The sequence below is a fragment of the Haliotis cracherodii genome, unplaced genomic scaffold, assembly GCF_022045235.1.
Source record: "Haliotis cracherodii isolate W230 unplaced genomic scaffold, xgHalCrac1.p SCAF_7, whole genome shotgun sequence".
NCBI classification, from domain to species: domain Eukaryota; kingdom Metazoa; phylum Mollusca; class Gastropoda; order Lepetellida; family Haliotidae; genus Haliotis; species Haliotis cracherodii.
Window position 1 is genome coordinate 59,350,083 of NW_027266330.1, and position 13,804 is coordinate 59,363,886.

The following is a 13,804-nucleotide window of genomic DNA, read 5'->3' on the forward strand; positions in this document are numbered from 1 at the left end:
GAACAATCAGATGAAGTTGGGGTTGTCAATCAAGACGCAGCCATGTTCGTGTCAAGATAGTTTAACATTACAGTGCTGGGTAAACATTTAAGTTGAACAACATTTTCTTGTCTCCTAGTGATCCTTTGTTATCCACTCACTCACTTACCAACCCTGTCACTCACTCACTCACCATCCATGTCACTCACTCACTCACTCACTCACCAACCCTGTCACTCACCCACCCACCAGCCCTGTCACTCACTCGCTCACTCACCAACCCCGTCACTCACTCACCCACCAACCCTGTCAATCACTCACCCACCAGCCCTGTCACTCACTCGCTCACTCACAAACCCTGTCACTCACCCACCCACCAGCCCTGTCACTCATTCCCTCACTCACCCACCCACCAGCCATGTCACTCATTCCCTCACTCACTCACCCACCAGCCCTATCACTCACCCACCCACCAGCCCTGTCACATACTCACTCACCCACCAGCCCTGTCACACACTCACCAACCCTGTCACTCACCCACCCACCAGCCCTGTCACACACTCACCAACCCTGTCACTCACCCACCCACCAGCCCTGTCACACACTCACCAACCCTGTCACTCACTCACCCACCCACCAGCCCTGTCACACACTCAACAACCCTGTCACTCACCCACCCACCAGCCCTGTCACATACTCACCAACCCTGTCACTCACCCACCCACCAGCCCTGTCACATACTCACCAACCCTGTCACTCACCCACCCACCAGCCCTGTCACACACTCACCAACCCTGTCACTCACCCACCCACCAGCCCTGTCACACACTCACCAACCCTGTCACTCACCCACCCACCAGCCCTGTCACATACTCACCAACCCTGTCACTCACCCATCCACCAGCCCTGTCACACACTCACCAACCCTGTCACTCACCCACCCACCAGCCCTGTCACATACTCACTCAAGCACTTACTCCCTGACTCACCACCAGCCCTGTCACTCACTCACTCACTCACCAACCCTGTCACTTACTCACTCACCAACAAGCCCGGTCACTCACTCACCCACTCACCCATCAGCCAATTCACTAACTCACTCACCCACCAGCCCTGTCACTCACTCACTAACTCCCCCACCAGCCCTTTCACTCACTCACCAGCCCTGTTACTCACTAACTCACCCACCAGCCCTTTCACTCATCCACCAGCCCTGTCACTCACTCACTAACTCACCCACCAGCCCTTTCACTCACTCACCAGCCCTGTTACTCACTAACTCACCCACCAGCCCTTTCACTCATCCACCAGCCCTGTCACTCACTCACTAACTCACCCACCAGCCCTTTCACTCACCCACCAGCCCTGTCACTCACTCACTAACTCACCAACCAGCCCTGTCACTCACTCACTAACTCACCCACCAGCCCTGTCACTCTATAACTCACCCACCAGCCCTGTCACTCACTTACTCACCTACCAGCCCGGTCACTCACTCACTAACTCACCCACCAGCCCTGTCACTCACTCACTAACTCACCCACCAGCCCTGTCACTCACTCACCCACCAGCCCGATCACTCACTCACCAGCCCTGTCACTCACTCACTAACTCACCCACCAGCCCTGTCACTCACTCACTAACTCACCCACCAGCCCTGTCACTCACTCACTAACTCACCCACCAGCCCTGTCACTCACTCACTAACTCACCCACCAGCCCTGTCACTCACTCACCCACCAGCCCGATCACTCACTCACCAGCCCTGTCACTCACTCACTAACTCACCCACCAGCCCTGTCACTCACTCACTAACTCACCCACCAGCCCTGTCACTCACTCACCCACCAGCCCTGTCACTCACTTACTCACCCACCAGCCCTGTCACTCACTCACCCACCAGCCCGGTCACTCACTAACTCACCCACCAGCCCGGTCACTCACTCACCAGCCCTGTCACTCACTTACTCACCCACCAGCCCTGTCACTCACTCACCCACCAGCCCGGTCACTCACTAACTCACCCACCAGCCCGGTCACTCACTCACCAGCCCTGTCACTCACTTACTCACCCACCAGCCCTGTCACTCACTCACCCACCAGCCCGGTCACTCACTCACCAGCCCTGTCACTCACTAACTCACCCACCAGCCCGGTCACTCACTCACCAGCCCTGTCACTCACTTACTCACCCACCAGCCCGGTCACTCACTTACTCACCCACCAGCCCGGTCACTCACTAACTCACCCACCAGCCCGGTCACTCACTCACCAGCCCTGTCACTCACTAACTCACCCACCAGCCCTGTCACTCACTCACTCACCAGCCCTGTCACTAACTCACTCACCCACCAGCCCTGTCACTCACTCACTAACTCACCCACCAGCCCTGTCACTCACTAACTCACCCACCAGCCCTGTCACTCACTTACTCACCCACCAGCCCTGTCACTCACCCACCCACCAGCCCTGTCACTCACTCACCCACCAGCCCTGTCACTCACTCACCCACCAGCCCTGTCACTCACTCACCCACCAGCCCGGTCACTCACTAACTCACCCACCAGCCCGGTCACTCACTTACTCACCCACCAGCCCTGTCACTCACTCACCCACCAGCCCGGTCACTCACTTACTCACCCACCAGCCCGGTCACTCACCCACCAGCCCGGTCACTCACTAACTCACCCACCAGCCCGGTCACTCACTCACCAGCCCTGTCACTCACTAACTCACCCACCAGCCCTGTCACTCACTCACTCACCAGCCCTGTCATTCACTCACTTACCGGAGTATTGCAAACATCTGCCATGACACGGAAAAGCCGGCGATGACGTTAGTGATGGCGTGGATGAGCATGAAGATGAAGTGGGACTTCCGGCGGCCGAACATCTCCGCCGACTGCCCCCCAGCGAGCGCCCCAAAAAGAACGCCGCCCATCTGTATAGACGTGATGATCGGCGTAATCCACTTCCGGCTGCAGACCAGATCCCACTGGCAATATAAGTAGGAGTGAGTGAGTATGGTTTTACGCCGCTTTTAGCAATATTCCAGCAATATCACGGCTGGGGACACCAGAAATGGGCTTTACACATTGTACCCATGTCGGGAATCGAACCGGGTCTTTGATGTGACGAGCGAACGCTCTAACCACTAGGCTACCCGACCGCAGGACAAACGTATTCAATATGTCCTTCACACATGGTTATGGCTGATACTTATCCATACTGTGAACTGAATCCTTATTTTTAACACAGATTTCGAATGTAGCGGAGAGAACCGAGAGGGAAAAGGTCGTGAAACTGATCGCAGCTCTACCGTAGCTACCACTTCACTTCGGGCTTTCCTCCCACATTAAGCTGACTCGCCGTGATACAACTTGAATAAAGTTCAAAGTTGCGTTAAACGTAATTCATTTAATAAATGTACAGCTAATGTCGATATTTTTTTCAAGATCATACAGATTTTGGGGCGTTAAACATTTCTTTTGAGCGGGCATATTAGTTAAGTTGTGATATTGCAATCGACCGGTCTCGATGACTTCAGTGTGCTTGTGTGTAGAACCAGATCGACAATGCGGTCCATTTACTGTTATCGTCAAATAACAGGGAAACAGGGACCGAGTTCACACAGGATGTATCTGGTATATTTAGGACAGCTGTCAGACAGGAGACTGACATAGAAAGATAATATTAGTGTGTCTCTATTGTTGATAGGGTCACCACCCCTACGATCACGTGAAGCCACAGAACGGGAGGTCAAGGACAGCGGGGTCAGAGGGTCACGGAATTGGTGAACTTTCATCCTTCAGTGTACCTTGACAGACAAAACAAAACCACACAAAACCACACAAAACCACGCTAGTACCGTGCACTACTGAGGTGAAATGGAGTTTAACGTCGCGTCCAAGATTATTGCACTTATATAGCGACGTGCTTGCACGTGTGTGTTTGTGTGGCTGCTTGTACTAGTCCGGACTGATGTCGATTTATAGTGCTAGCTCACTGAGATACCATGCCGTAGTTTAACATGAATACCCCACTCAGACACAGTATACTGACTCCGAGCCGACCAGTCCTTGTTTTAGCCCCTTTAATGCCGAGCGCCAGACAGGGTAACAACAAGTACCATCTTAAAATGTCTTTTAGTATGACGCGGCCGGGGATCGAACCCCTGACCTTCCGCTCTACCACTAGACCAGGGAGGCGGTCCGTACATAACAGAATAATACATTAGATATAAGAACAGAACCTTGCCTAAATAATAGATTAAGGCTTAAACGGATAGAATTATCATTAAACCGCCCGCATGTTATCAAAAATGAGCGGGCATCTGTAACTTGATAATGCCCTCATATTGCTTGACGACGGGCCATTATCACCCCAGTTGTTAGGTGACGTCATACTCATGTTCATTAAAGCTAAAAAGGATAGAACTATCATTAAACCGCCAGCATGTTATCAGAAATCGGCGGGCCACTGTAACTTGATAATGCCCTCATATTGCTTGACGACGGGCCAATATCACGCCCGTTGTTAGGTGACGTCATAGGATAGGGATAGGTGACGTCACGTTCAATAGTGGCGTCATCTGGTTTGTTCTATGACGTTTCCGTATTTGTATTCCAAGTCAGCAAGCCTGACCACTCGATCCCGTTAGTCGCCTCTTACCACAAGCACAGTCGCCTTTTACGGCAAGCATGGGTTTCTGAATATGAATAGGTCAACAACTGGACTGAACAGAAGAGGACAGAAGCGTCTTAGTGGAGATGCAAAACCAAGCAACAGAGTATTTCGAAAAAACAGATGAACAACGGAGTGAAAAACTACGACCAACAAAACACAGGATCGTTTTGTATCAAGTAACAAAAATAACTCACCTCGTTAACAATCGTGTTGTAGGTGTCGCTGTACACGCGCCTGCACGTGGCATTGCCGTCGGTGTAGCACTTGTGAAACGTTGTGTTGTCGAAGCTGACATTGCCATGTTTGGAATGGTTACCATGGTTACCTCCCTCAGGGCCGGGCAGGCACCACCAATCTGGTATCGTTCCGGTGAAGGACATCACCAGCATGCTCCATCCTAGGAGACCACGTGGACCCAGAACGGTCACCAGCATGATCTTCTGGAAGCGTCCAAATGTCCAGATCTCCTCAATAATCTCCTCCACGTGCATGTTGGAGACGTTGACAACCACGGAATGTGAGAGAGATGAGGGGATGAGTATGTCAGCGGATGGTGGTTAAAGCCCCAGGTATGAAGCACTTTCCGTCACTTCAGGGAGTTTCACGTACGGCGCAGAACTGGGAGCATCCAATCATTGTCTTTGCATCTTGACTGAAAGAGAAATATGAATTGCTAATAAAACCGACAAAACCTTTCCATATTTGTAAGAGATCTCTGCAAAAAGCACAGTCGATTGTACGATTCCGACTATAGCATGAGCATGTGTTTGTAAATCACTCTCAAACTGGGATGACACCAGGTGTTCGCGAAAAGGTGTGGATACCCGGCACTCGTCATAAAAACACATGCAAAGGCAAGGCAATTGTTCATCTGAATGTATGGTACACGTCAATATAGGGAATTGCATCGGACAGCATGCTCGATATTGTACCTCGAAAGGCTGGAGCTGCAGGAAAATCGCTCGACATAAAGGAAAAGATGACTAATGGAAAGTTGAAGTCATCCCTCTTGTCATACAGTCTTGTGGAGAGTGTTTTGTCACCCTGAATCTTTATGCATAAATCTTAATAAGAAACAGATGAGGCGGTCTCACTGGTCTCCTTTATTTCTAGTTCAGGTGGGTAGAACAGTGCAAGGGAATTGGCTATTTGATAGTTATTCCAAGATATCATCGATTTACTTGAAGTTTAAGTTAAACTTTGCTAAATAACCTTGTTTTGACTTTGCCAATCAGAGCATAAATTCTGATTCATATGCATAAAGAAACAGATCTGCAAGAAGGGGGGCACAGTTGGTGCCCATGGGGATGCCTACTTATTACCCAAACAATTAATGACTTACATACATTTTACATAGATGTTATCAGCATTTCACATAGTGTTTTCTCAGTAAATTGCAGATGGCATTTGCTTTCATATTTGACAAATTGCCATGAACATTAAAAATAATTATGTCGGAAACACACCACATAATATAACATAAAAGACACCCAAATGTCTATAGCTAATCTGTTATGGCTGGTGGATAAACAACATCCCATTTGTGGGTGTTCTTTAAATTTTCTTTTTGTACTAGATACTTACTGAAATGGTGTTGGGAAAGAAACGTCTGACAATTTGTAACAATCCATCAAATACCAATTATGGTTTAACATAATAACATAAATATATGTAAATTCACTGAGGAAATGTGAGTGATCCGTTTCTGTTTGTATGATTAACAATTTGTATTTACTTGGTAATATGTAATTCAATAAGTTGCTATATATTATAGCTTTATTCCACGATTCTGCAAGGGCTGTTCATGAGATGGCGATATCGGAATGTTCTCAGGGATTATTCTGGCCTCCCCTGGTCCAACAGAAATGCCATTTTTAGGCGTCTGAGATTTTGCTAACTATCCTAGATATTTCTTCGTCAAACCGTGGAAACTGTATTAGCTCTTCGTTATTTGTGTCACGTATTATGATGCAATTAATGTTACGAGATCATTTAGATAATATATTATTATCAATTAATTATTAATACGCTTAATTATTCCACAGCGAATATCTAAAATATATGTGTATATTATAGGATAATGAGCATTTTCAACTGAAACAAACTTACGAATTTCATTCTTTTGTATTTATTTCTGTTCATTGTCGCCCTTAGGGGGAATTTTTCACGAGTACAATCATAGATCGTTCAGCAAACGTGTTTACCATGATCAGCTGTTCATTTCGGGAGACGACAATCTGCAGTTATCAGATTTCTAGTTCTTTGACAATTATCTTAACTAAATCAATTCAAAGTGACAAGACATCAAATAGCGACCTTTTTGAGTCGTGTTGCAGTCTCCTGACAATATATTTACATATATCGAGAAATATATTTTTTAAACACGGTGCTTTCGTGAATTTGTTGTCCGTTTCCATCTGTACTATGTCCCATAAAGAAGGAAATACTGTGGATTTTTTAATTAGTAGTGATAGTTCATCATATGTTCACTATACAATGACTATTACTCCAGGTCACCCTTTTGTTTAATTAGTTACAATTAAGTTTTAATTTATTTGACTTGGCGTCTTTGCGATGTGCAACAGCCAGAAAATGTTGACAGTTAAACGGAACTTGAAAACACTGTTGACTTCATGTTTATGAGTTACGTTTAAAGATTAAGACACATTTTAAATTTTTATGGGCAAATCCGGAAGCAAGCGTATCGTATTCTAAACTGGAAATTCAATTTGATGTTTGACCAATAGAAATAGTTCAGAATTTGTAGTGAGTGAGTATGGTTTTACGCCGCTTTTAGCAATATTCCAGCAATATCACGGCGGGAGACACCAGAAATGGGCTTCACACATTGTACCCATGTCGGGAATCGAACCCGGGTCTTCGGCGTGTCGAGCGAAAGCTCTAACCACTAGGCTACCCGACCGCCCCTCAAAATTTGAAATTCCCTAACGGTGGCCATTCTTGCAGGAGGGGACTTCGTGAAAACTCTTCCCCCAGTGTCGTCGTACCTAAAGGCTCGGAGAATATCATCTAAAATACGATCGTTTGTACTCTGAATTTGTATATCATTATGGAGAAAATATGTATATTATCATGGAGAGTTGTAGGTATGTCTGTTAAGCTTTAAAAACAAACTCTGACTAGGACACAAACACAACTTTAACGAGAACACACACAAACACAATCGGTTTACCTTGCACTTGACACGACGCTATGAAGTGGACTGACGGCGTGAGCAAGTCCTCAGGCAATACATACTTGAAGATAACTGATCCAGAACTTCTAACACAATTACCTGCATCACAGTGGTATGTCAAGGAGCGTTCTATCGCTGTATATTTACGCTCACCTTGGACCTGAGAAGGTGAACTTATGTCAAGGATTACATCACTATGTCCCTACTTGCAACATAGTGACACTTAATAGTGCCTGATTTACTAAATAATATGCCTTTATACGTGTTATAAAGCAATTAACAGTGCCTGATTTTACTAAATAGTATGCCTTTATACGTGTTATAGAGCAATTAACAGTGCCTGATTTTACTAAATAGTATGCCTTTATACGTGTTATAGAGCAATTAACAGTGCCTGATTTTACTAAATAGTATGCCTTTATACGTGTTATAGAGCAATTAACAGTGCCTGATTTTACTAAATAGTATGCCTTTACACGTGTTATAGAGCAATTAACAATGCCTGTTTTTACTTAAAAGTATGCCTTTATACGTGTTATAAAGCAATTAACAATGCCTGTTTTTACTAAATAGTATGCCTTTATATGTGTTATAGAGCAATTAACAATGCCTGTTTTTACTAAATAGTATCCCTTTATACGTGTTATAGAGCAATTAACAATGTCTGTTTTTACTAAATAGTATCCCTTTATACGTGTTATAGAGCAATTAACAATGCCTGTTTTTACTAAATAGTATGCCATTATACCTGATAGAGCAATTAGCAATGCCTGTTTTTACTTAAAAGTATGCCTTTATACCTGATAGAGCAATTAACAATGCCTGTTTTTAGTTAAAAGTATGCTTTTATACCTGATAGAGCAATTAACAATGCCTGGTTTTTTTCTTAAAAGTATGCCTTTATACCTGATTATCGTGTTCTTGTGCTTCTTCGATTGAAAATAGCTCTTACTATTTCTTAGAATGTGTTAGTTGTTATTTCATAAGACAATTCATTTTAATAAAGTTTAACAAAAAGAAGGAATACCAGATGAAGAGACATTTTATATGGTAATATACAGATAAAGTCACATCATTATGTGTGCAGGCGATGAGGTGCCTCACTCTGGCAGTGTGGGTTCGAATCCCGGACGGGACTGAACCTCAAAAAGTACGAGAATCAGTTTTTTACTGTGAAAGTGTTATCCGAAATATAACATCTGTTACATTTGACCACTTTCTAAAGGACATTGAGTGTTTATTATTTTATGGGTATAGATATCGTAGTTGGTATATATACATTATTTATATATACATTATACATCATGGATGCGTGAATTATTGTATATAAATATGTACATATATTACATTATTTTTAATATAATATACATAGAATTCATAGTCTCTGTGCGTGACATTTCAGCAATGTCAGTAATGTGAGAGACTAGTATGTGAGCCACTTTTTCCGATCTGTTGTACTTTCGAGAGAAAAAAAAATGTTTAAACCACTACCCGCTTTTCCAAAAAGTGCAAACCCACCCCCAATAGCCTTTTCCCACTAAAAGCTGCTTCGGGTTTGCAACTCTAGGCTCCTTGTCTGAAACCTGACCACAAGGAATGGTATCGTTAAAGGGAGGTAACTCCTGTCACCTTACTTGTGTAAAAGGAATTTGAGTCCAAAAATAGTGCCTTCAATACCCATAAGGCATCATTAGCTGATCAATTCTTCGTTTTCACAAGAGTACATACACATTATTATATACTGCGAACACGACCTTTCTTCGTTTTAACAGGAGTACATACATATTATTATATAGTGCGAAAACGATCTTTCTTCGTTTTCACAGGAGTACATACACATTATTATATAATGCGAAAACAATCTTTCTTCGTTTTCACAGGAGTACATAATATGATATAGTGCGAACACGACCTTTCTTCGTTTTCACATGAGTACAAACTCATAATTAAACAGTGCGAAAACGACCTTTCTTCATTTCCACCGGAGTACAAACTCATTATTATATAGTGCGAAAACGACTTTCTTCGTTTTCACAGAGTACATACTCATTATTATATACTGCGAACACGACCTTTCTTCGTTTTCACAGGAGTACATACTCATTATTATATAGTGCGAAAAGGATCTTTCTTCGTTTTAACAGGAGTACATACATATTACTATATAATGCGAAAACGATCTTTCTTCGTTTTCACAGGAGTACATAATATGATATAGTGCGAACACGACCTTTCTTCGTTTTCACAGAGTACATACTCATTATTATGTACTGCGAACACGACCTTTCTTCGTTTTCATAGGAGTACGTACTCATAATTATACAATGCCTTTCTTCGTTTTCACAGGAGTACAAACTCATAATTATACAGTGCGAAAACGACCTTTCTTCGCTTTCACAGGAGTACATACTCATCACTATACAGTGCGAGCGAGAACGTTCTCCGATTTGATTTTCCGTCATATCATGTCCTAACTGTGGCTCCGGGTATTTCTCAAGAATTTCGAGGACCCATTTTGTGCCAATTCCCCGCCTTCAAAGATGCTTACATTCGACACATATTTCGCATGTTTACTTCCGTTGGAATGACTTTCCAAAAAAAGTTTAAATTTTGTAAACACCTAACTTCATGAAGTCTTTAATGGGCATTTAGACGTGGGACGAGCGTGAATGCATGGGTTTTTTTATGGATAAGAACTTCTTTTGTTCTTTGTAACGACGTTTCAGAGCTGATGAAGAAGCAAGAAGTAGCTCTTAAACGTCGTTGCAAAGAAATAAAGAAGTTGTTATCCATAAAAATGTGTCATGCATTCACCTCAAGTCACGTGGGAAAAGCGTACCCAATATTACGGGGATGGTACACCCTCGGTGTTCTGGCTATTTTTACCCTGAAAGCGGGGACGTGTTTGATTAGTTTAAAACGGAAGGAGAATACAACAAAGGGTTTGGTATGAGAGCTTTGGCATTATTTGTCTTCATAACCATACGGGGGCACGGGTGGCCCAGTCGTCTAAGGCGCCGCGATTCGCTGTGCAGAGTTGCGTCCCTTGGACACGCCAGAAACCTAGGATTGTGGGTTCGAATCCCGGTTCGCCCCGATTATGTTTCTATGTTTGTCAGCACCATACCCGTGCTCGTGGGTTTCACCGAAGTGGTAAACGTCTGAGACCTGCATCACTTCGGGCTTTCCTCCCACATTAAGCTGACACGCCGTGATATATCTGGAATACTGTTAAACGCGGCGTTAAACCCAACTCACTCATTCAATCATAACCATATGTATGGTGCCAGCTCGGTATGCAAAGTTGAAACCAGATTTGTTTCAAATACTTTATGTAAGCAATGTATTATTCATACCGTTTGGTTTCACACATTTACATTTTCGTAATTTACACACGGACCTGATTGGTAAGCAAGTCGTACGGCTTGTATAAATGCTGTTACAGGAATATATACAATTAAGGATTGACTGTGGACTGTTTTCGTTTTTTTGTGGTGTGAATCGAAAAATCGATGTGCAAACTATGTGATGAGTGAGTGAGTTTTGTTTTACGTCGATTTTGGCAATATCCAGGAATATCATGACAGGGGACACCAGAAATGGGGAATCGAACCCGGGTCTTCAGCGTGACGAGCGAACACTTTAACCACTAAGCTACCCCAAAGCCCGCTATTTATATGTAGCACATCGGTTCTTCTTGATATATTTCACATCTGAACAGGAGGTAATTCTTCTACAACCAAACGGAACCGTACATAACTGAGTGAGTGAGTGAGTGAGTGAGTGAGTGAGTGAGTGAGTTAGCAAGTACAAAAGAAATAATTATTGCGAGTTTGTTGCGAATATTAGTTTTTCGGGATACAATAACATATCCCAGAGAGACAAAAATAATATTATAAGTGGATAGTATTTAAATGTCCAAGTGAAGGTGTTGAAATCACACACTCCGTAATCGGCTTCCAAAACAAACCGATTTGGGGGCGTGGCCTAAAGCTACCGGCACAACTGTTGTCATTGGCTGAAAACCTGTGCCCCCTCCATAACTGTATCAAACTATCATACAACAAAGATGCTTGATAACAATTAGTACTTTAAACCCTCCCTCTCATCCTATTGCTATGCTTACACTTCCTTCCTCAGCTACAGTAAACTACGGTTATAACGAACTCAAAGGGCCACTAGCTTTAGGTCGTTATAACCGTAGTTCGTTATAAGCGTATATGTACAGCATATACATTGTATACAGCAAATAGATGGGACTATAAAAACAGTTCGTTATATCCGTCAGTTCGTTACGCGTGTTCGTTTTAAACGTAGTTTACTGTATTTGCGGGAAACATTTGATGTACTGCATCAATGTCTACTGGTTACTTTGATATTGTGGGGGCACGGGTGGCCCAGTCGTCTAAGGCGCCGCGATTCGCTGTGCAGAGTTGCGTCCCTTGGGCACGTCAGAAACCTATGATTGTGGGTTCGAATCCAGGTTCGCCCTGATTATGTTTCTAGGTTTGTCAGCACCATTCTCGTGCTCGTGGGTTTCACAGAAGTGTAGTCTGACTTACAGACCCTGAAACAAATATATCAAATACAGCCCATGCAAGTCTATACTGTTTGGCAAGTCTAGATTTCTGCTGTATCAGAATATGAAGAGAGTGTCTGGGCTCCTTTTTATTATTTTTTAAGATAATTTAACAACTGTTTTGTCTGTACGATATGTTCATGTCAGAGACTTCGGAGACCTGCATCACTTCGGGCTTTCCTCCCACATTAAGCTGACACGCCGTGATATAACTGGAATACTGTTAAGAGCGGCGTTAAACCCAACTCACTCACTACTTTCATATTGCCTTGTAGCCGCTGTGAACTGCATCGCCGCCATTACTCATGAAGACAGTGACAGCGAGAGGGCAGTGAGAAATCTCGAGTATTATTTCAATCGAAATATTCAGTTACTGGAAAATGTTTTTGAAATTAGGAGTTCATTCATATTGTGTAATCTGACCAAAAGTGTGACACATCTACATTCATTACTGTCGAGTTGATTGCAGCTTCTATTACCGACCGGTAATGTCAGCTGGTGAAAGCGGAGCAGGGCGTCTGTTCAACATCGCGGCTCTGATCAGAATGGTAACTTTCGAGCGAGGCGTCTGATTAGAAAGATCTCGACATTATCACTTCTGGTATGTGAACATTCTCCAGCGACCAGCATCACGTAGACGTGTGTGTTAACAATTACAGTAAACTACGTTTATAACGAACACGCTTATAACGAACTGATGGATAGAACAAACTGGTCTTTTGGGCATTTTGCTGAATATAGGATGCATATACGCTTATAACGAACTAAAATTAGCGGTCCCTTTGAGTTCGTTATAACCGTAGTTTACTGTACATACAGAATTAGCCACTCATTTCTAAAATACGGGATTCGGGAATCGGGATTAGAACCCACAATCATAGGTTTCTGGCGTGCCCAAGGGACGCGACTCTGCACAGCGAATTGCGGCGCCTTAGACGACTGGGCCACCCGTGACGCCCCGATTTTACAAATAACTACATTATGCACCTTTATGTAGAAAACCAAATATCCGAAAAAACGAATTATCTTAGGATCCTTAGGAAAATTGTTTAAGCCAATTACGTTTAAATAAATATTACCTTCATTGCATACTGTGGAATCTGACCAAATCGGATTTCATAACTGTCAATGTATTGTTACACGAGTACATGGGTCTTTTAGCAACAACCAATATTTTACCGAAGCGTATTGATGAGAGTTAACGAGTTTGGTTTTAACACCGCTTTGAACAGTATTCCAGTTATATCACGACGTGTCAGCTTAACGTGGTTGGAAAGCCCAAAGTGATACAAGTCTGAGACGTTTACCACTTTGTGAAACCCACGTGCACGGGTATGGTGCTGACAAACCTAGAAACATAATCAG

The 13,804-nt window shown here is 43.7% G+C and overlaps 1 protein-coding gene across 5 annotated transcripts in view; it reads right to left on the reverse strand.

The window, feature by feature from the left end:
* LOC139448285 (organic cation transporter protein-like) overlaps positions 1 to 13,804 on the reverse strand; it is a 54,418-nt gene that overhangs the window by 11,490 nt on the left and 29,124 nt on the right. For 4 of the 5 annotated variants that reach the window (XM_071229826.1, XM_071229827.1, XM_071229829.1 and 1 more), the window contains exons 2-3: positions 4,859 to 5,316; positions 2,768 to 2,973 (exon numbers count right to left, since the gene is read on the reverse strand). In XM_071229826.1, coding sequence (XP_071085927.1) covers positions 2,768 to 2,973; positions 4,859 to 5,155 — 503 coding nt within the window. In that variant the 5' untranslated portion in view covers positions 5,156 to 5,316. Of the gene's footprint in view, positions 1 to 2,767; positions 2,974 to 4,858; positions 5,317 to 12,231; positions 12,276 to 13,804 lie in introns of those variants that run through there. The other variant, XM_071229830.1, reaches the window with a different exon arrangement.